This window comes from Eptesicus fuscus, chromosome 12 (genome assembly GCF_027574615.1).
Source record: "Eptesicus fuscus isolate TK198812 chromosome 12, DD_ASM_mEF_20220401, whole genome shotgun sequence".
In the NCBI taxonomy this organism is placed as follows: Eukaryota; Metazoa; Chordata; class Mammalia; order Chiroptera; family Vespertilionidae; genus Eptesicus; species Eptesicus fuscus.
This window is the reverse complement of record NC_072484.1, coordinates 71,407,325-71,432,445: the sequence shown is the minus strand read 5'-3', so window position 1 is coordinate 71,432,445 and position 25,121 is coordinate 71,407,325. Positions and strand designations below refer to the sequence as shown.

Here is a 25,121-nt window from a genome sequence, read left to right as displayed (position 1 = left end):
GGGGAGTGGGCATTTATTGAGCTCCTGCTGTATGTCAGGCACTGACTGAACTGGGCGCTGGGGTGTCAGAATAAACGCGGAGTTCAAATTCAGAGGAAGGGGCAGACAACCATCATAGTCATTCGAGCAACTATGAAATTACAACTGTGGGCTATGTGAGCATATGATAGACGTGAGGGTCCTGTTCAGTCTGGGGTGGTAGAGGGGGCAGGGGAAACTGCCCCAAGGAGGTGGCGTTTGAACACCAGGTACCTCACAAAGTCATTTCATTTGGTGTCGAAAATCCTGCACGGTGGCTATGTCCTTTGACAAAGCAGAAAACGGGCTCAGGCTGGGGAAAACTCACCCGAAGTCACACAGCGAGCTGGAAGCTAAGCCTAGGGATTTGAAGGGCCCCGCCTCTCGGCGGTTCCTGGAAGCGAGGCACGCGGCCGGCCACCCGCACAATGCTTCCAGCAACTCCAGGGCGTGGGGCGGGGCAGGGGTGGCGCCGAAGTGTGACCCCGCCCACCCACACTCTATAGGTGAAAGGGCGGCCTTGGGCGTGGGGACGGGCGTGGGGACTGGGCGTGGGGACTGGGCGGAGGTGGGGTCTTTTGGGGGGGGCGGGGGTTGGAGCCCGCCCTGGGCTCGTGGAAGGGGCGGAGCCGGGATCTCTCCCGGTCCTAGAGGAGGCGGAAGTGCCATGCGAGTGCGGGGCCAAGGACACTTACCCGCTGACCCTGTGCACTCAGATAGAGGCGGCGGCTCCGGGTCCGGGAGGTCCAGTGGGCAGCTCCAGAGGTAGGGCCCAACCCGGGCCTGCGAAGAGGTACCCCGCGCCCCGTCCCGCCTTGCCCCGCCCATCCGTCCTGCCAATCGACCCTCATTCCTTCCTGTTCTCGGGGCCTGAGTCCAGAAGGGAACTCTCAAGGGTTGAGGAACTCACTTCGTCCTTGTTGCCGGCTCGGCGGTGGTGGGGGGCCCTGGACACCCAGAATTTGGGGTCAGGAGATAATGAGATGCAAAAACCTTTCGGGGGGGGGGGGGGGGTTGGCTGGCCCAGCATCATCCCAGGCTGACTGACCTTGAGGAGGTAATCCACCCATTCTGGTACTAAGTAGCCTCAGTGGCAAAGCAGGGTCTGATCTTGCCCGGCCTGCCCTGTGACTGGCCAGGTGGGGAGGGTAGCCGTGAAGGCGGCTGGGAACCTGGGGTTGGGTTTTTCCCTTCCAGAACGATAGGAATTCTTATCCTCCTGCTCCCTCTGTTCCTAGATAGAGAACCGTGCCCCTACCTAGCCCCAAATCTGGGAGCCCCAAAAGCTGAAAGCTCCCACCCAGGGCAGCAGCTTGTTCCGGCTTCCCCGTGGTGGAGTTGTGTGTTGGCCTGGGAGACCTGTGGATGTTCCCAGAGCGGTCTCAGGCTTGGGCACCCTGTGAGGCCTGCCTGGAGCCCACCTGCTCACTTTGCAAACAGTGGGGTCACCATATCATGCAGGGCCTTGAATGCTGAGTTAAGAAGTCTCAACTCTCAACTGTGAGCAGGGACAGTGCACTGGAGTCTGACCTGTAGTGTCAGGACCAGCCTGGGTGAATGGGGCTGTCACAACGCCAGGAAAGTTGCTGGTGCCGATAGGTGACACGTATGGGCATTTATTGCATGCTAGTACTTTACTTGAATTGTGTCATGAATTGCTCATGCATCCCTTATGTTATCCCCATTTCAGAGGCTGAAACAGGCTTAGAGAGGTAAAGAGACTTGCCCAAGGTCACAGCTAGTGTCAAGGAGGGGATTGGAACCCAGGCAGTTTGGTGCCTTACCCACAGTGTCCTGTTGCCATCTAGGATCTAGGCATCCGGTCATAAAGCCTTGGCCTAGTTCAGCAGGAGGAGAAAGGAGGGACCAGATGAGCAGAAAGTTGGGGAATGGGATTCAGAGGTTTTTTGTGGGGGTACCCATGAGTTCTGAGAGAAATTCAGCTGACCTGGGTTTGGAGGGGGGTGAAGTATTTAATTTTATTTTTATTTAATTTTATTTTTAAAAAAATACATTTTATTGATTTTTTTACAGAGAGGAAGGGAGAGGGATAGAGAGTTAGAAACATTGATGAGAGAGAAACATCAATCAGCTGCCTCCTGCACACCCCCTACTGGGGATGTGCCCACAACCAAGGTACATGCCCTTGACCAGAATCGAACCTGGGACCTTTTAGTCCGCAGGCCGATGCTCTATCCACTGAGCCAAACTGGTTAGGGCAAGTATTTAATTTTAGACTTTAGTTTGGGTTGAAGGGTGACATAGGGGAGCCAAGCAGAGCTTCCCCCCATCTGGGGAAGACTCAAGGCTGGGTCCTCGGGAGAGGAGATGCCTTCAGGGATGGATGCAGGTAGGGGGAGGCAGCCAGAGCCTGGCTCACAGGAATCCTCCAAATGCTGAGCAGACAGATGTGGGGGCATCCACTCGTGGGATGGGAGAACAGATTGAGGAGTGAATTGTAGGCTGAGAAGGGTTTGAAAAATTGAGGCCTTGTTTCACAGAAGGGGAAATTGAGGCCAGCAAAGTACTTGCCTGAGGACATTGTGTGGGTGGGTCACCCAGGACAATCCCCTGGGTGACATCTCTGCTGTTCAGCTCTTTCTACTACCTTCAGTGGCTCTCCACCAAGGCCAGTTTTGATAATGTTTAGAGACAATGGATTGTCACACCTGGAGGAGGTGTTACTATTGGTATCTAGTGGGTGGAGACCAGGGATGCTGCTAACCATCCTACAATTCCCCCACAGCAAAGAATTATCCAGCCCCAAATGTCAATGATTCCAAAGCTGAGAAACCCTGTACTTGGTCGAGCTCAGCGTTTCACACCTCCCCCCAGCCCCCAAGCTCTTTTGCCCTCAGCAGGGCAGATAGCTCAGGCTTGGGCCTCCAGCTGGGCAGACCTTTGCCCCCAGCCCTGGTCTGCCCCTCCCACGGTTGCTCCTTTATTTCTGGTAGCTTCTAGCGTCCTCTCTGCTTTTCCTGGGCACAGTGGCCTAGAGTCCTGCCCACCACATGTCTGCCTTGTCGGTTTGTCTGTCTCCCCAGACCTATATTCACAGAGTTTGGTGTTAGGTGGGGAGACACGAACGTGGAAATTTCCATATGGCGCAGCGTAGGTGCATTGCAGATAAAATATTTATTACATTTGAGTGGCATGCTCAGGGTCCAAAGATCTTCATTTTATCTCAGTTTTCACTTTAGCGATTGAAATTGTGCCTTACGTTTGTGAAGCTCCGCACTTCTCACAAGCTCCCAGGTGACGCTGGTGCTGCTGGGGACGGAGCACACTTTGAGTGGCAAGGTATTACAGGGCTGCGCAGAGGGGGCTGTGGGCCGGGCAGCTCTCCCCGCAGACAACTGTGGACCGAGGAGTAGAAGGAACCACGGCATGCAGTCAGGAAACCAGGATATGAGTCATCACTCCCTCGTCCCATCTATGGCCTCTTAGCTTAGTAGAGTTTGGATAAATCACTTAACTTCTTTGAGGGCAGGTCTTGCACGGCCGGCGGGCCTCCAGGAATTCTGATTCAGGGTCTGAGAGAGGGAAGTGCCCTGTGGAAGCGGATGGCCTGTGTCCTGGCAGCCACAGGGCAGTGGGCCGCTGGCCTGGCCAGCGGGGAGGGCAGGGAGCTGAAGTTGGCAGAGGGGCACCATGCCAGCGTGGAGGCGGCTCTCATTATGGCTCTGGTTTTTCTCTTTGGTGGCCACAGCCTCCTGCCTCTAGCTCACCGAGCTGGGCCTGGTGTGGGAAAGCTGGAGGGACAGGTCTGGCCAGGGGAAGGAGAGTTGGTGCCACGGGCCAGTCCTAGGCCTGAATAGTGGCCTGAGGACTGGGGGTTGGGCCTGAGAACGATGGCCTAGAGCCGTGGTCGGCAAACTGCGGCTCTCGAGCCACATGCGGCTCTTTGGCCCCTTGAGTGTGGCTCTTCCACAAAATACCACGGCCTGGACGAGTCTATTTTGAAGAAGTGGCGTTAGAAGAAGTTTAAGTTTAAAAAAATTTGGCTCTCAAAAGAAATTTCAATCGTTGTACTGTTGATATTTGGCTCTGTTGACTAATGAGTTTGCCGACCACTGGCCTAGAGACACCGGGGTCAGCTGTGGGCCGTGGATGGACTTCTCATCCTCCTAAGGAAACTGGGAAGGACTTGTAGTTGGAGCCTTAAACTGGAGCTCCCTCCACCCACAGCTATAAGGAGATGAACCCAGGAATAGAGCTGGGCAGAGCCTTAGGCACCTGGGGTGCTCCCACCCCTGGCACCTCACAAATCAGCCACGATGGACCAGCAAGGCCCCTTCCAATTCCTGGGACCAGGAGGCAGCAAGACAGCTGAACCCATTTCTCAGGTGGAAAAATTGAGACGCCTGTCTCCTTATTTACTGGGAGGATATCGGCCTTTAGGGCTGTTGCCTGTTACCCACAGGGGCCAGGGCCTGATATGTCATGAGGCTGCTCCCCATTGACCCCAGGGAGGGGTGCCTGCCTCCTCCTGTCCCCACAGTTGGGCCACCTGGGGTTCTGGGGCTCGAATCCCTGCCCCTCTCCTTCCTAGTTGTGAGGTCCTGGGCAATTCACTCCACCTCTCTGAGCCTCAGCTGGCGTGTCTGTAAACAGGAATAATGACACCCACTCGGCCAAGCTGGTAGGTTGTTGTGACGAGGAAATGAGCCCTGTCACTGAGCACTGTGGTCATCATCATTACTCATGGCATTTAGAGGCTCGGAGAACCCCAGGTCGCCTTACCCTGTGCCCTCATTTCACAGATGTGGGGATCGGCACCTGGAGAAGGGAGGCAGCTGTCCGGGAGCCTCCTGGTTGGTCAGTAGGTGAGCCAGAGCTGGAACCCACGTCCGCTGGCACCCCTCCCATCCCGTGACTCCGAAGGCGCTCCGAGGGCGACACACTGTAAGCCAGGGGACCCGGGGGTCTCCCCATGGGGGTGTGGGGTAGGCGGGGGCCAGGCCTTGGTCCCAGCACTGCCTCCCTTTGCCAGCCCCAGCCATGAACTACGTGGGCCAGCTGGCGGGGACCGTGTTTGGGACGATGAGGGAGCTGTACCAGGGCCTGAACCCGGCCACACTGAGTGGTTGCATCGATGTGCTGGTGGTGAAGCAGGTGGACGGCTCCTTCCAGTGCTCGCCCTTCCACGTGCGTTTCGGCAAGCTGGGTGTCCTGCGGTCCCGGGAGAAGGTGGTGAGTGCTGGCAGCTGCCGAGGGCCACGGCCGGGTGGGCTTTGAGGCCGGGGCAGCCACCGCAGTCCCAGGAGAGCACCCAGGCCTCCCTTAGGTGGGGATCTGTCCTCTGGACAGGCTTCCGGCCTTCTGTATTTTCTTTGATGGTTTTAGGGTTAGTTTGGGGCTTTGGTCCAAGGGGTTCCTATTTTCCCCTAAAAGCAGCCTAGTGGGACCATCGGACCTGAAGCTCAGTAAGACCTTACCTGTGTGTTCTCCTAAGTGGCTTCACCTGTGCAGGTGGTGTCTTCTGCCTGATGATTGATAGGAGGTGGTAACACCATCCCCGGGCCAGGCCTGGGGTGACACTCAGAGGTCCGTTCCTCTCCCTTAGGAAACCTGCACTGTTGTCACTGGGCTCTGGTGTGTGAAAGGGGGTGTGGTGGGCCCAGGCCCCTTCACACTGGGGTGACTATGAACTGTCCAGAGTCACAGCGTAACCTTGTGGGAGATAGACTAGCGCCTTGTGGTTAAGAACTAGGCTCTGGGTTCATAGCCTCCTTTGGCTACTTCCCAGAGAATTACTTAACCCCTCCCAGCCTCAGTTTCCTCATCTATAAAGTGGGAAGAATGATTGGAGCTGCTGCAAGGGGAGGCTGTGACGATTAAACAGGATGGTCTAGATAAAACATGATGCTGAGTGCCTAGGAAGTGGTCATTCTCACCATTGTTGGTCCGAGCACTGCCCTGGGGCTGGGGACTCCACAGTGACAAGATGAATCACGTCCTTGTTCTCATGGGCTGTGGGGGAGAGAGGAACACAGAAACCAAAGCATAAACAAGGATACTGAGACCATGACACGTGCATCAGAGCCTCAAGAATGGGGAAGTGTGTTCGAGGAGGGGCACAGAGGCTCAGCCAGCCTCTCCGAGGAGGCAGCGACCCTCAGAGAGGGGAGCAGCCTGGTACACCAAGGGCTGGGGAGACAGTTCCAGCAAATGCAGGGCTGGGGAAGCGGAGGCAGCAGGGAGCCTGTCACTGGGACCCGCTGGGAGGCCAGGGCCCCAGTGGACTGGAGTGAGGGCCGACGGCGGGGATCATGCGCCCCGTGGCCCATCATGCCCTGCTGCAGGTGGACATCGAGATCAATGGGGAGCCCGTGGACTTGCACATGAAGCTGGGGGACAGCGGGGAGGCCTTCTTCGTCCAGGAGCTGGAGAGTGATGAGGTAAATACCTCCGTCCATGACAGCACCTGCCCCTGCCCCTGCCCTGCACTAGTGCCCCCTCTGGGCGAGGCCTTGGGGTTTGTCACTGTCAGCAAGGCTCCGATGCAGGGGATGGGTTAGGGCTGGCACTCATGATCTGCTCTTGGAGCCTGGGTAGAATTTGGGGGTGGGGGAGGGGACGAGGGCTGACTTACTCCCCCGGGAAAGTTGAGGAAGGTTTCTCAGAAGAGGACACTTGAGCTGGTCCCTGACGGGTGAAAAGGAGGCCTTCGTTGGCAGCCTGGGGAGAGGAGGGAGCTGAGGCGTGGCTGGGGCTGAAGAGCATGAGATGGCTTGTTCTGGATCTGGGGCGGGCGGGCTCAGTGCAGCTGGAACAGGGAAGTACGTGGGTGGAGCATGAAGAGAGGGGTGTTTGCAGAGGGAGGCAGGCCCAGCACGAGCCAGCAGAGGTGTTTGAATAGTTTGAGCTTGACAAACTTTAACGGAGCCCTGTGCCAGACACTGCAGTGAACTCAGGCGAGGGGTGACCCCCTACTTCAAAGGAGGTTCCCAGACGAGCCTGGGAGACAGACACATAAATAATGGCTGGTGAAACCCTTTGGTCATTACAGTGAAGGGGGTTGGAACTGAGGCTGAGAATAGTCAGGGCAAACTTCCTGGAGGAGGTGACGCCTGGCTAAGTCTTAAAAGGGAAGTAGGCGTTTACTGGGGTAGGCGTGGGCAGAGAAGATGAGAGGCTGATGCCCAGGTCTGTCCAGACAGTGTGGTCCACACCCTGGGCTGCCAGGGATGCAGGCAGCCCCTGGGGTTAGGGCTGCGTTACCCCTGAGGGAGCTCCAAGGCCAGCAGCAGTTACAAGGCCATGCTGCTGCCACCTGTGTCCAGCCTCCATGCCTGTTGTCCTGCCCCCAAATGAGCTCACTCCAGGGCCTGAGACGCTGGCAGGGCTCAGGGTGCCTGGTGACAAGAGCGGCCCCCCTGAGCGGTAGCCCCTGATCTTCTCCACAGGAAAACGTGCCTCCCCGCCTATGCACGTCACCCTTACCTTGGGGCGGCCTGTCCGGGTTCCCCTCTGACTCCCAGCTGGGTACAGCCAGCGAATCCGAGCCCGTCATCTTGGGTGTGGCCTCCACGGGAAGGAAGAAGAGGCTTCGTAGGAGGAAACCCAGGTGGAAGGAGGACACGGTGGCAGACGATTCTAGTTCTGAGGAGCTGGAGGCGGGTGCTGAGAGTGAGCTGTCCCTGCTGGAGAAGCCGAGGCTGGAGCCCACAGGATGTGTGGAGACCAGGTGGGGGCCAAGGGTGCGAGGATGCCAGCCTGGGTTCAAGCACTGTTTCCTCTGCTGGTGCTGTGTGACCCTGGGCGAGAGCCTTGACCTCTCTGGGCTTTAGTTGCTTCACCTCCCCAAGCCCCTGCCGTCCAGGCTCCCGTGCCCTGTGCTCTCAGTGACCATTTATTTCCCTGTGGCCCCTCAGCAGCATCCAGTTGGAAGAGGAGTCCTCGTCACAGCCTACAGACATCTACCCCTACTCCGATGGCGAGTGGCCCTCCCAGACCAGGTGAGAATCCAGGTGGGCCGCAGGTGGGGACTCAAGACCAAGGTGGTTTCCCTTTACATTTTTCTAATAAATAATGACTTCGAACACATTTAATGTGTTTACCAGCCACTTGTATATCTCCTTTGCAAAGTGTTTAAGTTGTTTGCCCATTAAAAAAAAAATTGTGGTGCCCTAGCTGGTTTGGCTCAGTGGATAGAGCATCAGCCTGCGGACTGAAGGGTCCCAGATTCGATTCCGGCCAAGGGCACATGCCTGGATTGCAGGCTCGATCCCCAGTAGGGGGTGTGCAGGAGGCAGCCGATCAATGATTTCTCTCATCATTGATGTTCCTATCTCTCTCCTCTCCCTTCCTCTCTAAAATCAATAAAAATATATATTTTTTAAAAATTGTGGTAATATGCACATAACATAAAATTTACCATTTTAATCATAGTAAAGTGCACAATTCAATGGCATTTAATAAATTCGTAATGTTGTGCCACCATCCAAGACAATCCCTCTCCAGTTCCAGAATTTTTTCATCACTCCAAATGGAAATCCTATACCCATTAAGCAGTCACAAACTTGCCCCTCCCCCCCTTTTTTTTTTCACTGGACTGCCTTCTTATTATTGATTTGTTGGGAGTTCTTTATATATTAATATATCCTTTATATATTCTGGGGATGCAACACAAGCATAAATATGTTTTGAAAATATTTTTTCCCAGGCTTGCGGGGGAGGGAGGGGGTGGCGGCAGGCTGGTTTGGGGGGGTCTCTGAATTCTTGTTTCCTGCAGCCTTTCGTCGGGAGAGCTAACATCCCCTAAGAGCGACTCAGAGCTGGAGGTGAGGACCCCGGAGCCCAGCCCCCTGAGAGCTGAGTCGCACATGCAGTGGGCCTGGGGGAGGCTGCCTAAGGTGAGTTCCTCTGTGCCATGACCCATCCCTGCCTTTCAGGGGACTGGAGTGACTGAGACTTGGGCCACCTAGTGGGGTGTGGGAGGCAGCCCCTGCATCGGCCCTGCCCACACCCTTCCCATTTGTTTGACTGAAGGTGGCCAAAGCTGAGAGGCCCACGTCCTCGATGGTCCCTGATGGCAGCACTGGGGCAGCCTCCGCTCAGGGAGAGCCCAGCACCCCTGACCTTCCGCCTGACACGGAGGGGCCCGCTCTGGTGGGTCCCCCTCTCCCTGCCCCCGAGAGAGAAGAATCCAAGACTCAGAGATCCAAGGATGCGGGTCTCTCTCCTGCCTCAAAATCATGGAGCTGGGCCGCTCTGGAGGGTCCGGCTCCCACCGGGCCACCAGAGGGGTTCTCCAGGAGGAAAGGTGAGTGATGCCTGGATACCCCCCAGTGCTCCCCTGGCCTCACGTTTCCTCTGGGGTGGACTCTGGGACATCAGGCCTGTTTTGAGCACCTACTGTGTGCCTGGCATTGTGTTTGACACCAGCCCTCATGGGGGGCAGACAGATAATGCATACAAAAGCCAGGAAGAATGTTACAGCGATGATGTGGTACCGTTCATTGGGTGGGACGGGGGGCTATCTAGATCACGCGGTCAGGGAAGGCCTCTGCAAGTGGGTGATGTTTGAGCTGAGACATGAACAATGAAGACCTAGGCAAGTGAGGATCAGGGGAAGAGAATTCTAGGCAGAGGGAATCGCATGTTTCAAGGCCATGAGGCAGGAGAGAGGTTTCATGTTTAGGAACTGAGGCAGCTGGTGTGTCTTGAGCGAGGCCAGGGAGAGAGTGGGGAGAGGAGGCCGGGAGATGAGCAGAGACTAGACATTCTCGCTCATCAGCTGGGATTTATTCTGAGTGCATGGGAAGGCACTGGCTAGTCCCTGGATACACGTGGCTATTTAAAATTACAATTAAGTAACATTTAAAAAAATTCCATTTCTCCATCACACCCCATTTTAAGTGTGCTGATAGTCCCCTGTGGCTGTTGGCTACTGTACTGGACTAGCTGCCATGGGACATTTCTAGCTTCGTAGAAAGTCTACTGGACAGTGCTTTGCTTTAGGGCGCTCCCAGACAAGGGGGCCTCATACTGCTCACACGACGGAGCACACGCTAGGTCTGCAGCAAATGGCATCTCCTCTGCCCTCAGGCTCCCTGAAGAGAAGCCAGCACCTGGGCCCCATCTACCTGGATGACTTGTCCTCTCTGGATTCTGAGAACGCAGCCCTTTACTTCCCCAAGAGGTGCCTGGGTTCTGGGTGCCAGTGGCTTGGGATCAGGACTGGTGGGGCCAGGGGTTGGCTGTCAGGGGCTGGAGAGGGGTGAGGCCCTCCTCCCAGCCTCCTTGTATTCATGTCACCGCTGACCCCTTCCCCCCCAGTGACTGTGGGCTGGGGCCCAGGAGGTGGAGTGAACCCGGCAGCCAGAAGCCCATGGGGGACCCCAACCCCGAACAGGAAGCAGAACCCACTCCGGACACAGTGGACACGATAGTGCTGTCTCTCTGTGGAGGACTGGCTGACAGCCGGGACATTTCCCTGGGTATGTCCAACCAGGAGCCCTTCTAAGGATTGGCCCTGAGCCTGGGGGCTGGGGAGAGCAGGAGGACCCCAGAGGGTGGGGCAGCAGAGGTGTGAGGCTGGGCCAGGCTCCCTGCATTCTCTGCCCTGTGGAGCCCACATTCAAGCCAGCAGGGATGGGGCATCCCCAAGGCCCCGTGAAGCAAAGGCTTGATGCTTAGCTGTGACTTATCCTGTGAGAGTCCAGGATGGCCAGTGCCTGGGGTGGGAATAGCAGGTGCAAAACCACAGGAGGGGAGGAGCCCTGGGGGAGGCCTGAATGGTAGAGTGCGGAGGGACCCGGAGAGACTAGGGCAGTGGGTCATGTGGGATGTATCAGCCTCTGCCCTCACTCTCTGCCTCTGTGCCCAGAGAAGTTCAACAAGCACATAGTCTCCTACCAGGACCTCGTCCAAAACCCTGGCCTCTTGGACGACCCAAACCTGGTGGTGAAAATCAATGAGAAGTAAGTACCAGGGCTGGGCTGCTGGCTGCCACAGGAGTCACCCTGCCTCCTTCATGGCCCTGCAGCTCCTACACCCTGTTCTGTCCCTCCAGGCACTATAACTGGGCTGTAGCTGCCCCCATGGTCCTCTCCCTCCAAGCCTTTCAGAAGAACTTGCCCAAGGTAATGGTTAGAGCACCACTGGGCCTCCTGGGGAAAGTGGCCATGGCCTCGGGGTGGGGGGCCCTTTAGCCAGGAAGTGGAGGGTGGGCAGAGATGGGCCTGGGGCTGACGGATTACAAGACCCACTCTGCCAACATTGCTGTGTGGACAGAGCCACCCCCTTCCCTGGTTTCCTGGCGTAGCTGAATCCCACTGAATTTGGACTTTACTTCAAAAGAGCTCAGGTCAAACCAGAGGGGGATAAACATTCGACAGGGACATGCCTTCAGCAGGAAGTTTTCAGATCTGGGAGATGAGGCTTGGGAGATGGAGGTCCCACTCCTCACCTGACCCTGAGAACCTCTGAGGCTGGGTTGTGGGTGTTTGCCCACATTATCAGCACACATTTGTTATGTACCTACTATGTGCCAGGGACAGTCATGCCTTCAAAGAAAGACAGTTAAAGACTCAGCCAGGTGAACGTAAAATTCAACTGTGAGTATTGGGAAGGAGAGGTCTGGGTTGCTTTGAGAGCCTCAACAGGGAAGTTTGCTGAGCAAGTGCCTGCTGGGCAGAGATCGGAAGGATGAGTAAGCCTTGGCAGGAACAGCATGTACTGATGCTCAGAGGTGGGAAGGAACCCAGCCTCTGTAGTCCCTCCTGTACCTGCCCCTTCTGCCCTTCTGGAAGTGGTCCAGGGCCCTGCCCTGGTCTATTGTTCTCCATTTGATTAGAGTTGCCCAAAGAACATCACTAATCAGCTGGTTGCCTCCCTTTGGTGATGCTGAGCTCCATCCTCTGGCTGGCTCTGGGTCTGAGCTAGTACCACAGCCTGTGAGAAGGAAGAGGGTCCCTCTCCTGCTTGACTGTCCTCACCTGGACATACCCACCATTGAGGTCCCTGGGAGACTGCCTCAGCCTGTTCCCAGCTCAAGTGGGCACCCTGGCCAACCCACCCCAAGCCCATGTCCTCCTGACGTGGGTGCACCATTCTGTGTTTGTAGGAAGCACAGATCTAATCAGTATTTTCCACAAGCGCATGTTACCCCCACCAGACAGGAGCGGTAACATACAGAGGGCGCATTTATGGGACAGAATCACTGACCTTACGGGTTGCCTGTGTCGGTCTTGGAGGTTGAGGGGAGTACCGGCTCTAGACTGTCCTTCCTGCTGTCACTTGGTGGCATCATGCAGGGAGTCCCAGATCTTGAGAAACTCCCAAAGCACTGCCTTCAGCTACTCTGGAGAGACTGACCCACAAGATTTGGAAGCCAGGCCAAGGTTGGGCTAGAGGTAGGGGGTCAGGGCTGGGATGGAGGGGCCCTTGGTCTCCCGTGCTTGCTTACCTGAATCCCACGATGGTGGTGGTTGTGCTTCCTCAGCTCGAAGGTCAGCCCCAGGCTCCGGGCTTATGTTGGCCCCAAGGGCAGTCGAAGGTGGATTTGTGTGATGCAGGGGGAAATGCCATGGCCTTTATCTGCCCACAGAGCACCGTGGACAAGCTGGAGAAGGAGAAAATGCCCAGGAAGGGTGGGCGGTGGTGGTTTTCCTGGCGACGCAGGGACTTCCCGGCCGAGGAGGTGGGTGGTCACGGTCCCAGGGTGGGGTCAGCCCAGGCAGGAGCTAACTGTTCACTGGATGGATGTTCTTCCCATAGAGAAGTGCCCCGAGGGAGAAGACCACAGCCAGGGAGGCACGGGGGTGAGTTGCTCTCTTGGCTGGGGGTGGGGAGGATTGCTGTTGGAGGGTCGGAGTGGTGCAGGCACCCCTCCCCCAGCCATGGTTCTCTGTCACTCCCTAATCACTCCTACACCCTTTCTTTCTCCCTAGAAATGCCCCCATTTCACAGATGGGAAAACTGAGACTTAGAGATATACCAAAGGTCCCACAGCCGAGAAATGGCAGAGCTGGAATGGGTGCCTTGACTCCTCGACTTAATATAGTAACCTTGTCTGGGTTACTATATTAAGGAGGGCAGGGCCTCTCCTCTCCGCCAGGGGCCTGCTGATCTTGCTTTTTTTTTTTAAATCTCTGAACTGAGCCAGAATGCCCAAGGGTGGTGGGGGCGTGGGGGAAAGTGGCCAAGGTGAATCAACTGAAGCCAAAGCAGGTAAGTTTGGGCGTACACCGTAAAACACATTTCTGGGTTTTCAGGTAAATATCTCCAGGCAGGTCTGGCATCCTGGTTGTAGAGAGGCACTGAGGGCTGAGAGCCCAGGCCCTGGCTCCGGCTCTGCCACCACCTTTCTGGGTCTAGCATGCCGGCCCACTTCCTTAGTCTGCCACCACCCCCAAAATGGGTGGCACCTAGAGGGAGGGGTTCCTGGTCCCCTGGGTAGTCTCTGGAGGGGCAGGGACAGGCCCAGGCTCCTTGTGGCCTGGGTCGAGGGGTGTCTACTGGGAGTGCAGTGCCTTCGGCTGGCAGAGGTGCCTGAGAGCTGGGCTGCCCACAGGGAGAAGATGGATGTCCTGAGTAGCGAGGATGACGCCCCTGACAGCCCCGTCATCCTTGAGGCTCCCTCCCTGCCACCCTTGCCTCCAGCCTACACTCCTGCCTACAAGAAGTCCCTCCGCCTCTCCTCCGATCAGATCGTACGTGTGTCCCTGGGTGTGTTCGTGTGGGATGGTGGGGGTGGTGATAACTCTGTCAGAGCCCCACAGTCACTAAAGCCCAGAATCCAACCCCTTGGCAGCCAAACAGCCTCTGCTTGAATACCCCCAGGGGCAGGGGCTCGCTGCTTTACGTGCCAGTCCATTTCTGTCCAATGCCCTCACTGGAGAAGCCCTCTCTAGGCCTAAAATATCAGCCTGCAGTGGGTGGCGGGCTGCGCTCTGGCCCTTGGAAGCCACCTAAAGGAATCAAATGTTGATGACAGCCCTTCAGATTGGCCCTGGGTTCACGGCTTTGAGCTCAGTAACAGGTGGCTCCCGAAATAAGGATGTTTTCTCTCTGAGTATGGCTCCACGGCCAGGGAGGTGCCCGGGGGCCTGGCCAGTCTGGTACAGAGCAGCTGCCACCTGTGTGGTACCCAGGACTCACACCGGCGATGGCTGAGCTGCCCTCATCCTTCTCTATGGACCAAGGAAAGGGTCTCTCTTTGGGGTGTCATAGGGCTGCCTGTGATGATCCCACAGGGCCTTTCTATACAGTGAGGTGTCTCCCTGACGAGGGCAATGCCAGCCTCGGGGCTGACCTGAGAAACTGGAGTGGGAGCTACGGGCCAGGCTTTGTCCTCGAGCTTCACCCCAAAGGAACACAGAGGGAGATTAGGGCTCCTGTGCCGGCACTGTGCCAACCCCACCCGCACTCCCTCACTGCCTCCTCGGGGCCACCCTCTGCCCACGTGGCTCTCTCCGATGGATTCAGGCAGGTTCTCTGAGCTGGGAAGGAGAGGAGAATGAGAGGCCTGGGGATTGAAGGCCACAGTTTGGGGTGGCAAGGGGTGGACAGTGCCTGGCTGTGGCTGATCACAGCTCCCCACCTCTGCCCGGCCCCAGCGGCAGTTGAACCTGCAAGAAGGTGCCAACGATGTGGTCTTCAGCGTGACAACCCAGTACCAGGGTACCTGCCGCTGCAGGGCCACCATCTACCTGTGGAAGTGGGACGACAAGGTGGTCATCTCGGACATCGATGGTACCATCACCAAGTGAGGCCTGGTTGGTGGGGGAGAGGGAGGGCCTGGAAATGTGCCGTCCTCTGTGCTGGGGGGCAGGGGCCAGGGAGAGAGCCCCCCCTCCCCTACCCCCAGTGCACCATCTTGGGGCTGGGAGCTGGGCCCCATGCCTGGAACATGAGGGCCACGTGAAGCTGCCTTGGAGTGACCCCTCCTCTGGGATCTAGGTCGGACGCTCTGGGCCACATTCTGCCCCAGCTGGGGAAAGACTGGACACACCAGGGCATCACGAGTCTCTACCACAAAATCCACCTGTGAGTGCTGGGGCTGGGGCAGGGCCCCAGGGAGGGAGGGACAGGACAGTTTAGGCCACCATAGCCCCGGCCCTGGGAAGCCAGGCTTGGGGCCCAGCAGGGCCCAGAGAGGAAGACGCTGAGCCATGTCGCTGGAGAGCTGAGACCCACCCACCAGTCCTCCTGAGGAAGACTCGTCTCCTGGGGTCTGGGATCTGGTCTAACGGCTGGACTTCATGCTCCAGAGGAAGTCTGCGGACTGGCTCACACCCTTGTCCATCTCGGTCCGCCTGGGCCTCAGGACTCTGTCCATGCTCCCTCTCCCGAGGCCGCCTCTCAGCCTGCCCAGCTCTTCTCCTGGACCGCTCCCTGCAAAGGCCTCTAGGTTTGGAGGCTTGAGCTGAGCTGGCTGAAGCCAAGAGGGCAGGATGGGTGGTGCCATCTGTCCCTGTGCCGGGACAGGCCCCCTGATGGCGCTGTGTGCCACCTGTCTCCACCCCCAGAAACGGGTACAAGTTCCTGTACTGCTCAGCGCGGGCCATTGGCATGGCTGACCTCACCAAGGGGTACCTACAGTGGGTGAGCGAGCGGGGCTGCGGCCTCCCTAAGGGCCCCATCCTGCTGTCTCCCAGCAGCCTCTTCTCCGCCCTGCACAGGTAATCAATCCCCTACACGATACGAGCCCACAGCCCTGGAGGGGGGTGCGGGCCCACTGCCAGCCCAGGCCGGCACTGGGCCTATGTCACCTGACCCTGCCGTCCTCCGATTGCTACCCCTCCTCGGCTGCCTTCCCTGCCCTGGCCCCGGCTCCCCAGGGAGGTGATTGAGAAGAAGCCAGAGGTGTTCAAGATCGCCTGCCTGAGCGACATCCAGCAGTTGTTTCTGCCCCACGGACAGCCCTTCTATGCCGCCTTTGGGAACAGACCCAATGTGAGTGTCTCCTCCCCGAGGCCTGAGGCACCGCTCCCCACCCCGCAGCCCACCAGCCCCTCCTTGTCTCCCACAGGATGTCACTGCCTACCGGCACGTGGGCCTACCTGAATCTCGGATCTTCACCGTCAACCCCCGGGGAGAGCTCATCCAGGAGCCCATGAAGAACCACAAATCCACGTGAGGCCAAACCCTGCCCTGTGTCCCCAGGCCCTGCCATGTCCCCACACCCCAGCCTCTGCCTGGGCCCCAGTTCCAGCTCTGCACCGGGGCCTCTGTTCCTTGCCCAGGTCTCCCAGGCAGGGTGCAGTTGGCCTGATGGGACGGGGGCCATGGCCTGGCAGCAGCTCAGGCCCTCAGTGCCGGCCCTGATTTGCTCACAGGTACAAGCGGCTCAGCGAGGTGGTTGAGCTCCTCTTCCCACCCTTGGACCGTGGCCCCAGCACAGACCTGGCCAACCCTGAATACAGCAGCTTCTGCTACTGGCGGGAGCCACTGACCACTGTGGACCTTGACACCCTGGCCTGACACCCCTTCCTCCCTGGCCTGGCCCAGGACTGACTGGGGATCCTAGGACATCGGGGGTTGGAAGCTTGGTGCCCCAGGACCAACCGGACGCGGAGAGGGGAGATGAGGGCTGCTTGGCAACCTCTCTCCTCCCTATCCTGTCTCTTGCCTCTGCCAGCGGAGCTGCAGGGGGTGGGGCAGCTGTTCCAGGCCTCAGCTGGCCTGTGGCGATTAAATGACTGTTCCCTGGGCCCTGGCAGTGTTCTCCGAGACCTTGATGTCTCTGTCCCTGTCACTCTTGAGACTTTGCCTCAACTCCTGATAGGACAGAGAGAAGAGGGAGGCCCCACTGAGGCTTGAGAGCTGTAAGCACAGAGAAGGCTGGCGGCAGCAGGGGGGCACAGATTAGCATCTGGGAGGAACACAATGTCCCCCTACCCCTTCAGGGAGCCTCTGAGGCCAGACCCTTACATAGCCCTGGCCCCTTCCCACAGCTCTTGAGCCAGACACCTCAGCATGTCCCCTGAGGATGCAGCCCCAAATCCTGCCAAGCAGGTGGGGTTGGCCTGCCGCCCTCCCCAAGTTCAGTGCCACACAGCTGCTGAGCAAACTCTTGCCCAAGGAGCTGTGGGAAACAGGACTGACACCCACTGCAGTCATCCCTCCCACTGTCTTTGGGGAAGAAAGTACCTTTAGTTTAGAAAGGCTAAAAGCTTTAATCTGGCCCACCCTCCCCCAACAGCACCATAGTGGAGAGCAGAATTCCAAAGTGTAAAGAAGCTGGAAGGCAGGGCTACTGGAACTTGCAAAACAGCACAGGAGGGCCCATGCTGCCATGGGGAAACTGAGGCCAGGAGCCTCAGCAGAGACAGGCATCAGGGTCTCTGGGACCTGTGCAGGCCAGATGCACGCTTGTATTTTCAGATTGTTCCTTGGTCATGTTCTACCTGAATTCCTCATGACTTCACGAACATCCAGGCGAGGCGTTTGCAAGGATTCTGGAAGCTAGGTCTGGAGCCCTCTCCCTCCAGCCATGGCCTTCTGCCCAGGGCTTGGCCTCATTCAGGCCATGACGTACATGAGAGTGGCCCTCAAGATTTCCCCACACACATGAAAAGGAGAGGACTATGTGGGGACCAGAGTGCCTGAAAACATCTCTGGGGAAGAGAAGGAAACACATAAATCGCAGAGGATCTCCAAACAGATCCCCTGGGCCTAATCCCGTCCTCTGGGAATCGACAGGTTCCTAAGCCCCCACCTTGTGGGAGGATCAAAAGGAATAAAGAGAACTCGTGCCTGAGTCTTGTGTTTCTGTTCTGCCCTGAAGGACCTGTGGTGGTGGAAACCTCTGGTCCTTGGTTCAGAAATAGCACCTGTGAAGCTGCCAGGTGTGAGGACAGTCAATGGGAAGCACCTTCCTGCAGATGACAGGGGAGAGAAGCTAAGAGGACAAAGGAACCAGGAGCCTCCATGAGCTCGGGCCTACTGCCCGTGGGCAAAGGGGCATGTGGACAGGCCACTGTCTGAGAGTGGACCTGCAGTCTTTGCCCAGGTGCCAACTCATGTCTGCAGAAGGGCAATTGGCAAACTGGATTGTGAGGTCTCTTAGGTGTGCCCTTGCCTGCAGGCATGTTGTGCTCGCCTTGACCACTATCCTGAACTGTCCAGTTGGTGCAGCAGTGAGCATGGGTGTTGATGTCTGAGACCGTCACGTGGAGCTGGACCAAGACTGTTCCTTCGTGGCCTCTGCAATGGCCTCTGCAGTGGCCAAGGGAGGCTGGAAAGCATGGTCTGGGCTCTGGGGCAATGTCCCCAGGGTTGGTAGGATCTGGGGGTTGGGTCCTGTCCAGCCTGCCTAGTTGGCCCGCCCCGGCCGCCCCTGCTCAGCCAGCTGGGCTTGGCAATCTAGCAGGTCATCCCGGAGGCGGGCAATGTCCTGTGCGTGCTGGGCCAGCGTGCGATTCAGCTGATCCACATGGCCCCATAGGCCCTCCCGGGGCCTGAGTGGATCAGTGGGCAAGCTGTTCAGGTCTGCAGGCATTGGGCCCAGCTTCCCACACACACCCTCCACTTGTGCCACCCTCTGATCGAAATGGCCCACTGCCAGCTGGAGTTCCTGGGCTGTGTCCTGGCAGCGGCTCAGCCCGCCAGCCACATCGGCCACACCGGCCTTGAGTTGCTCCAGCTCCCCCCGCAGGCTCAGGACCTGCCTGTGGCCAGCTCGAAGCCGTGAGCCTTGGCTGCTGACCTGCTCCTGGATGGCGTGGACCTCGGCCTCCACCTTGCGTTCCCGCTCATCCAGGGAGGTGTTGGTGGCTAAGAAGGCATCGGAGTACTGGCTGACGGAGTCGCTGAGGCCTGTGAGTGACTTGCTCACGGAGTTCAGATTGACCTTGAGCAGGGTGATCTCGCCCTGCAGTGAGCTGCCCGTTGCTTCTGCCAGCTGCCCCTGGACCTCGGCCACAGTGCCATTGAGCTGCTGGAGTAAGGCGGTGTGGCTGGCCACCTGGCGGAGAAGGACCTCAATCTGGCTCTGCCAGGCCTTCACTTCCGCCATGAGGTTGTTCAGAACAGCTGAGGTGGTGCTGGGGGTACATGAGGTCTCCAGCGAAACCAGCCGTTGTTCCAGCACAGCGAGCTCTGTCTGCACCAGGGGCCCTGCTGACCTGCCTGGTGGGGTACTGTCACGGCTTAGCTCCCCAGCCAGTGTCAGCAGGCGCTCCTCCAGGCTGTGCACACGCTCTTCCAGCATGGTCCTGAAACCGCCCACCCCGCCTCCCCCCTCCTTCACCCCCCCACAGCAGCCCCTCCCTCCACTCTCTGTCCCATTGAGGGTCTCCAGGCCCTCAAGAAGTCCATCCACACCCCCCTCGAGCATGGCAGCAGAGAGCCGCGTGAGCTCATCCCTGGTGCTGGGGCCACGGCCCCTTTGGACCTCGGTGACTGCCTGCAGGTTGCTCTCGAGGCTGTCCATGCGGGCACTGACCAAGGCTAGCTGGCTGCAGCAGCTGCCCCTACCAGCCACGCTCAGGCCCTGCAGCCGGGTACCCAGCTGTGAGAGCTCTCGGCGCAGGGCCAGCTCCCGGCCATCCAGGCTCTGGTGCAGCCTCAGGCTGGCCGCCTGACCCTCCTCGCACTGCTGCCGCACCTCCTGCACCTGCAAGTCGCATGCGCTCTGGACGCCTTGCAGCTTCTGCTCGAAGCCATCCAGCAGGCTCCCCCAGAGTTGATGCAGCCGTCGGTCCACATATTCGTCCAACAGGGCCAGGGAGGTGAGCGGAGATGGGGGGGCCTCCCGAAGCTGCTGCAGGTGGGCCTCGTGGCCGAGGGCCAGCCCATGCACCTCGTCCAGCAGCTGCACCTTAGTCCGCAGTGTGTTGCTCACCTCTGTCACCTTGCTCAAGATCTCATCCAGAGGAGGAGTGAGTGGCCCTCCAGCTCTGTCTCCAGGGTTCACAAACCCCTCAGGGATGCCTCCAAAGCCCACACGGGGATCAGGAGCTCTGGGGCCACCAGTCATCCTGTTGGGGTCCTCGTGGCTGGCCACCAGGCCGCTGAGGGTACCATATGCTTGTGCCAGGCGCTGGACATCACCCTCCAGGCGTTCTAGCCGCTCACCAAACAACCCTAGGCCTTTCCTTCCTGGGAAAGAGAAGGAGAGAACCCCGGGGCAGGATCACTGACCTGGCTCTCTCAGCTTGTCCTGGTACCAAGCCACCTGAGAGACTTTCTGTTCTAAGCCAACCTTGCTGGGCATAGCTCTGTCACTTTGGGGAGGGGGCCTGGGGGCTCACCCTTTTGCCCAGCACGAGATGCACCCTCCCTAACCCTGCCCAAGCTCAGCTAGCTTGGGTCAGTCCCCTTCCCACCTCCCCCAAGAAACCCAACCACCTTGGTAGGGTCTCCATGGGCAGACTCACCGTAGGGGCTGGGGGTGGCTCTGCTAGAAGGAGGGGGCCTGGGGCCTGGGCTCAGCTGCCCAGAGGGAATCTGGGGCTCAGGCTCCAACTGGGGTGGAGCGGCCACCCCGTGGTCTGTGAGGTGCTCGGGGCAGCCTTCTCCAGTGAGCCCAGGGCAGCAACGCCAGGAGAGTTCTGTCACCTTCTTGTAGCCGACCTTGTATTTGGGTCTGAGCACCGTGCGGTACCTGGGCCAGGGATGGGGAGAGGGCAGGGCTCTGTGTCTGTGGGCTGAGGCGCCTGCCTCCTGGCAGGTGACCTTGCCCCCTGGCTGGTCTTCAGGGCCACTCTGACACTTGGATATATGTCCTGCCTCCACAACACCCCCAGGGTTTCCTTTCCTGTGCTGAAGGCGACAGGGCCGAGGGATGGAAGCAGGTCTTGTCAAGGCTCAGAGATGGGTTAGGGGAGCGCAGGGAGAAGCCCCACCCCATCCTGTTTGCCTGGGGAAAAGGGGAACAAGAATTTAGCCCCAAGGCTCCCAAGGTCACCTGGACACCCTTGAGCTCATACTGCCATCAGAAATTTCACTGTGGCTTTGGTGGGACCTTGAAGAATTCTGACAAAGGTGTCCTGCCCTGGAGCTGGGGCAAGCAGCTCCTCTCACTGCCCGGGGGCCACTCTGGGCTCCCATCAGCTCCCCCATTCTCTCCACTCCTTCCTACCCTACTCTGGAAACTCAGCTCTGGTCATGGAGGCTGGTGACAAGGTACCTCTGATTTTGAGCACAGAGGTGAAGGGCCCAGGTGGAAGGCAGAGCAGGGGCCACTCCCTCACCTGTTCACCCACTGAAGGCATACCTGAGGCAGGTGCCCAAGGATCCTGAGTACACAGGCTTGTATTCAGACCTGCATTTGAACCTCTCCAAGTGCAGACCTGAGCATCCCACCTATGTGCAATACCACACATCCTCACTTGGCCCCATCTGTCCAGTCTGAGCCCCCTGGCTGGTATTCAGGGCCACTCTCAGACACGGGATATAGTCTAGATGTCTTCCTGCCTCCACAACACCCTGTCACCTTCCTTTCCTGTGCTGAAGGTGACAGGGCCCCACACCCTCACCCCTGGCCTGCCTTCTCCACATCACCACAGCCCTCCTTGAGTCTGCCCGGGGCCCCTTTGGCATTAACCACTGCCGGTGTGACCCTCTGCTCTCCCCTGTGCCCCCCACTCCCACCCCTTGCCCCTGCTTCTTCCTTGCCTGGTGCTGCCTCTCCCCTAGAAACCCTCCCCTGGTGCCTGTGTGGGCTCTGACCAGACCAGCCTGCCCCCGATCCCTCCCTGGCCCCCTCCACCAGGCTGGTGTGGGCTCTAAGAGAGTTGCAGCCCTTGTAGAGCTGGCTGCTGCTCTCAGCGTAAGGCAGGCCTGGGGCATGGGCCCAGGGATCCTGAGTGGGTGGGATGGGGGTGCACTCACGTGACTGTCCCGGGGCACTTGGGCCCCCATCCACACTGCCGGTACTCAGCCTTTATGTAGCTCTCTGCTCCCTCCTGTAGGACACAGGTCACATTCCTGTGCACCACGTAGGCGCAGAGGGCCCTGCAGGGGAGAATGGCATCCTTGGAATATCTGGCCTGGGCCGGGCCCACTGAAGCTCCTACACCCCCTCCTCCATCTGTAGGCCTCAGCAGGAGAGGTGACCCCCATCTTTTCTCTTCTACTTCTCCTTATTCCTGGGAGCCAGGGCCCTCGGCCTGGGGTCCCGCCCACTGCTGGGCTCGCTGGTTGCAGCCTCCCCAATGGGTTGGTCACTGGGTTCAGCTCTGTACTGAACCAGGAGTCTGGTGCAGCTGCCCTCCCCTGGTCTGACCTCTGCCCTCCCTGCCTGGAGAAGAGGCCCACCCTGGGATTCCCCATCTAGGGCTCTGCCACATTCCCAACTCCTTCACTGGCTCTCAACTCCTCACCTTAGCACTGGAGGTTTCTGAGGTCTCAATATAGTTCATGAGGCCTTTGAAATCACCCTTCTCTCTTCCTCCCCTGACCGACTCCTGGGGCAATGCACCCACCTTGTACCTTTCTGGCCCCTGCCTCTGTTCTGGTTCCTCATCCTCAGATAACTTCTTCTACCGCCTCCTCCAGGAAGCCTGCTCTGATGTGCCCAGGCCCACTAAGTGTCAGCTGTTGGCCCGGCACTCTTCTCCCATACCTCTGAAATGCAGCTAGAGTTCAAATGCAGCAGAGCCCCTAACTCGCCTGGAGACCAGTTGGCATGCCACTGCCTACTCAAGACCAGACGCTGAGACAGGGGAGGGGCAACAACCCCACTTACAGGCCACAAGGGATGGGATGGCGGCTGCCAGGCATAAACCAGCCACCTGTGGACTGCTGTGGAGCTCTGGAGCCACAACATGAACCCAGGACCCAGGAGTCCCAACTAGCTCTGTGGCCCACCCACGTTGGGGCTGCCAAGGGGCTGCTGGGGCCAGGCTGACCGAGGGATATAGGGCGGGCCGCCGGGCGCAGGGCTCCATCTCCGACCGGGTGGGGCAGGGGAGTGGTGGAGGCCCGCGCGCCGTGTGTGGGAGAGCCCCGCGTGCGGACCGCCCTCCCTCCCTTCCCTCCACCTGGTCCGCTGCGTCCGGGTTTGCACACAGCGCAGCTGGAAAATGTTACTTCGCTGGAAAGGTTTCCGCGGGCACTGCCAGGATCCCCGCCGCCGCGCCAGGCCCCCTCGGCTTACTTTTCTTTGCCAGCCCCGCAGCCTCCCGAGGCGTGGGGCACCCGCCCGGCACAAGCTTAGCCCCGGGAGCCGCCCCCTCCGCGCCGCGGCCTCGGGTGCCCGCGCCCTCCCGCCTCCGCGCGCGGTGGGGCAGGTGGGAGCGGCGCCGCGGGGCCATCCCTCCCATCCCTCCGGTTTCCCGCCCGCCGCGTGGCCCGCGCTTACTTGTGCGGCCCCGGGCGCAGTCGCGGGCGCCATCCCGTCGTGTATAGGCTGTAGCGGGACGCACCGGGCGGCGCGGGCCGCGCGAGGAGCGGGGTGCCCTTGGCCTGCGCCCCCGAGAGTAGCGCCGCGACGGCGCACAACCAGACCGGCAGGCGACGGCGGCCCATCGCCACCCCCGCGACCCCAACTGGTCCCGCGCGGGGCCCCCGCCCGTGTCCGCCCGCCGCGCCGCGCCGCCGCCTGGGTCCCGCCGCCGCTCGCGGCCCCGGGAGCTCGCTGGCTCCGCCGCCTGGCGCTCCGAAGCGGCTGCGTCCGTGGAGTGGCCGGCGCTGCGCGCGGCTAGGGCCGCGGAGGGGAGGCGGGAGGCGGGCTCTGCGCGGATTAGCATAAACTTGGGGCCGCGTCGCTCTCCTCCGCCAGCCCCCTCTCGGCCGCCAGCCCCCCGCCCCGCTCCTAGCTGACGCGCGAGGGGCCGCCCGCAAGGAAGAGGTTAAGAAGGAAGCAGCCCTGGGGTGGAGGGGGCGCAGGCCGTCACGCCCTGGGAGGCCCCCCCAAGCTCACCCATCCACATGCACCGGAGAGAAGCGGAGCCAAACCCCTGGGCTGGCCTGGGTGCGGGGCTCTCGGGAGCCGCCCACCATCCGCCCGGACACATTGGTCCTTAAAACCCATTGTGCACCTGGGACCGCCTTCGTCCAGGGCTCCGGAGCTGAGATGACCGTGATTTGCGCCCGCCAGCAACACCTCCTCAGCCACCGCCTTGGAACAGGCCCCAGACCTTCCCTTGTGGGCTCGCTCTGCTTCCAGGCACCGTCATGGTCCGGAGGTGCCCAGGACATCGGATAACTCTGCTGTTGACTCCTCCTCGCTAAGCCTCTGCAACCTAATCTGGTGGCTGTCCCTCTGGTTTCCTGGTGGGGTCCGTGTTATCTCTGTCTCCCTTAGCCCAGGATGCTCCGCTGCTTTCGGTGCACCTAAAGCTCGTGGCTAGCTGTACCACAGCACTGGCTCATGGTTAGCGTCTGGTCAAAGAAAACCTTCAGGTGTTTCTCCCTAAGAGTTGCTGTTGAGCCAGGCTTCCTCCATATTTCCCTTGTGAAACTGACTCCTGGAACCCAAGCGTTAGCCTTTGTAGTCATCCTTATTCAACATCATCTTGCTGACATTCTAACTTGCAAAGAGCGTGCTGAATCCTGATTCTGTCATCCAACAGAGTGGCACTTCTTCCTGACGTTGTCTCATCCGCACAGGTGGCCACAGCCTTCTGTGTCTTTAACAAGAGGCTGGTAGGTATGCAGAAGGCAAGGGACTCTGAAGCACACCTGGAGAGGCCTCGCTCCAGCCTGACTTTGGGATGCAACCCACACCCTCCAGGTAAAGCAATGCTACCAAGGGGCCCAGAATGGCACAGCTCTGAAACACATCCATGCTCATGCCCTCTCCCAGCCTTCGGGGCATGTGGGACCGTCTCCCGGGCTTGGGAATTAAAACACAGAGGCCAAGGGGACCCAGCTTCACGGTGGGGGCTGTATTAATTTTTCTAGGGCTGCCATAACAAATTACCACAAACTTTGTGGCTTAACACAACAGAAATCGATTCTCCCCTGATCCTGGAGACTAGACATCTGAAAGCAAGGAGTCAGCAGGGCCATACTGATTCCAGAGGCTCAAGGGAAGGACCCTGCCTTTCCTCTTCCAGCATCTGGGCCCCCGGGCAGTGCTTGGCAGTCTTTGGCTTGTAGCACATCACTCCCGCGTCTGCGTCTGTCTTCACAGGGCCTTCTCCCCGGGTCTCCACGTGGCCTTCTTCCCATGGCCTTTTCTCTGTGTGTGCCTGTGTCCT

At 59.1% G+C, this 25,121-nt stretch overlaps 2 protein-coding genes across 9 annotated transcripts; one reads left to right on the top strand and one right to left on the bottom strand.

The window, feature by feature from the left end:
- The first annotated feature begins 655 nt into the window (after window positions 1-655).
- Window positions 656-17,731, top strand: LPIN3 (lipin 3). Of its 8 annotated transcripts, none has more exons than XM_054724049.1 (21): window positions 656-783; window positions 4,782-4,844; window positions 5,012-5,211; window positions 6,324-6,419; window positions 7,428-7,708; window positions 7,896-7,979; window positions 8,756-8,876; window positions 9,013-9,286; window positions 10,072-10,165; window positions 10,303-10,463; window positions 10,853-10,946; window positions 11,039-11,108; window positions 12,575-12,667; window positions 12,745-12,788; window positions 13,541-13,679; window positions 14,586-14,734; window positions 14,929-15,015; window positions 15,498-15,650; window positions 15,810-15,924; window positions 16,001-16,104; window positions 16,308-17,731. In XM_054724049.1, the coding sequence occupies exons 3-21, from the start codon at window positions 5,020-5,022 to the stop codon at window positions 16,450-16,452; spliced, it is 2,496 nt and encodes an 831-aa protein (XP_054580024.1). In that variant the 5' UTR covers window positions 656-783; window positions 4,782-4,844; window positions 5,012-5,019; the 3' UTR covers window positions 16,453-17,731. The 8 variants fall into 8 exon arrangements, with proteins under 8 accessions (XP_054580024.1, XP_027992713.2, XP_054580021.1 ...); XM_028136912.2 differs by having other exon boundaries at window positions 4,782-4,923; XM_054724046.1 differs by having other exon boundaries at window positions 656-811.
- Window positions 17,732-18,248: 517 nt separating this feature from the next.
- EMILIN3 (elastin microfibril interfacer 3) lies at window positions 18,249-23,445 on the bottom strand. The gene is made up of 4 exons (XM_008158499.3): window positions 23,279-23,445; window positions 21,808-21,930; window positions 20,352-20,578; window positions 18,249-20,073 (listed from the first exon to the last, which is right to left on the bottom strand). The coding sequence occupies exons 1-4, from the start codon at window positions 23,443-23,445 to the stop codon at window positions 18,287-18,289; spliced, it is 2,304 nt and encodes a 767-aa protein (XP_008156721.2). The 3' UTR covers window positions 18,249-18,286.
- Window positions 23,446-25,121: the final 1,676 nt, after the last annotated feature.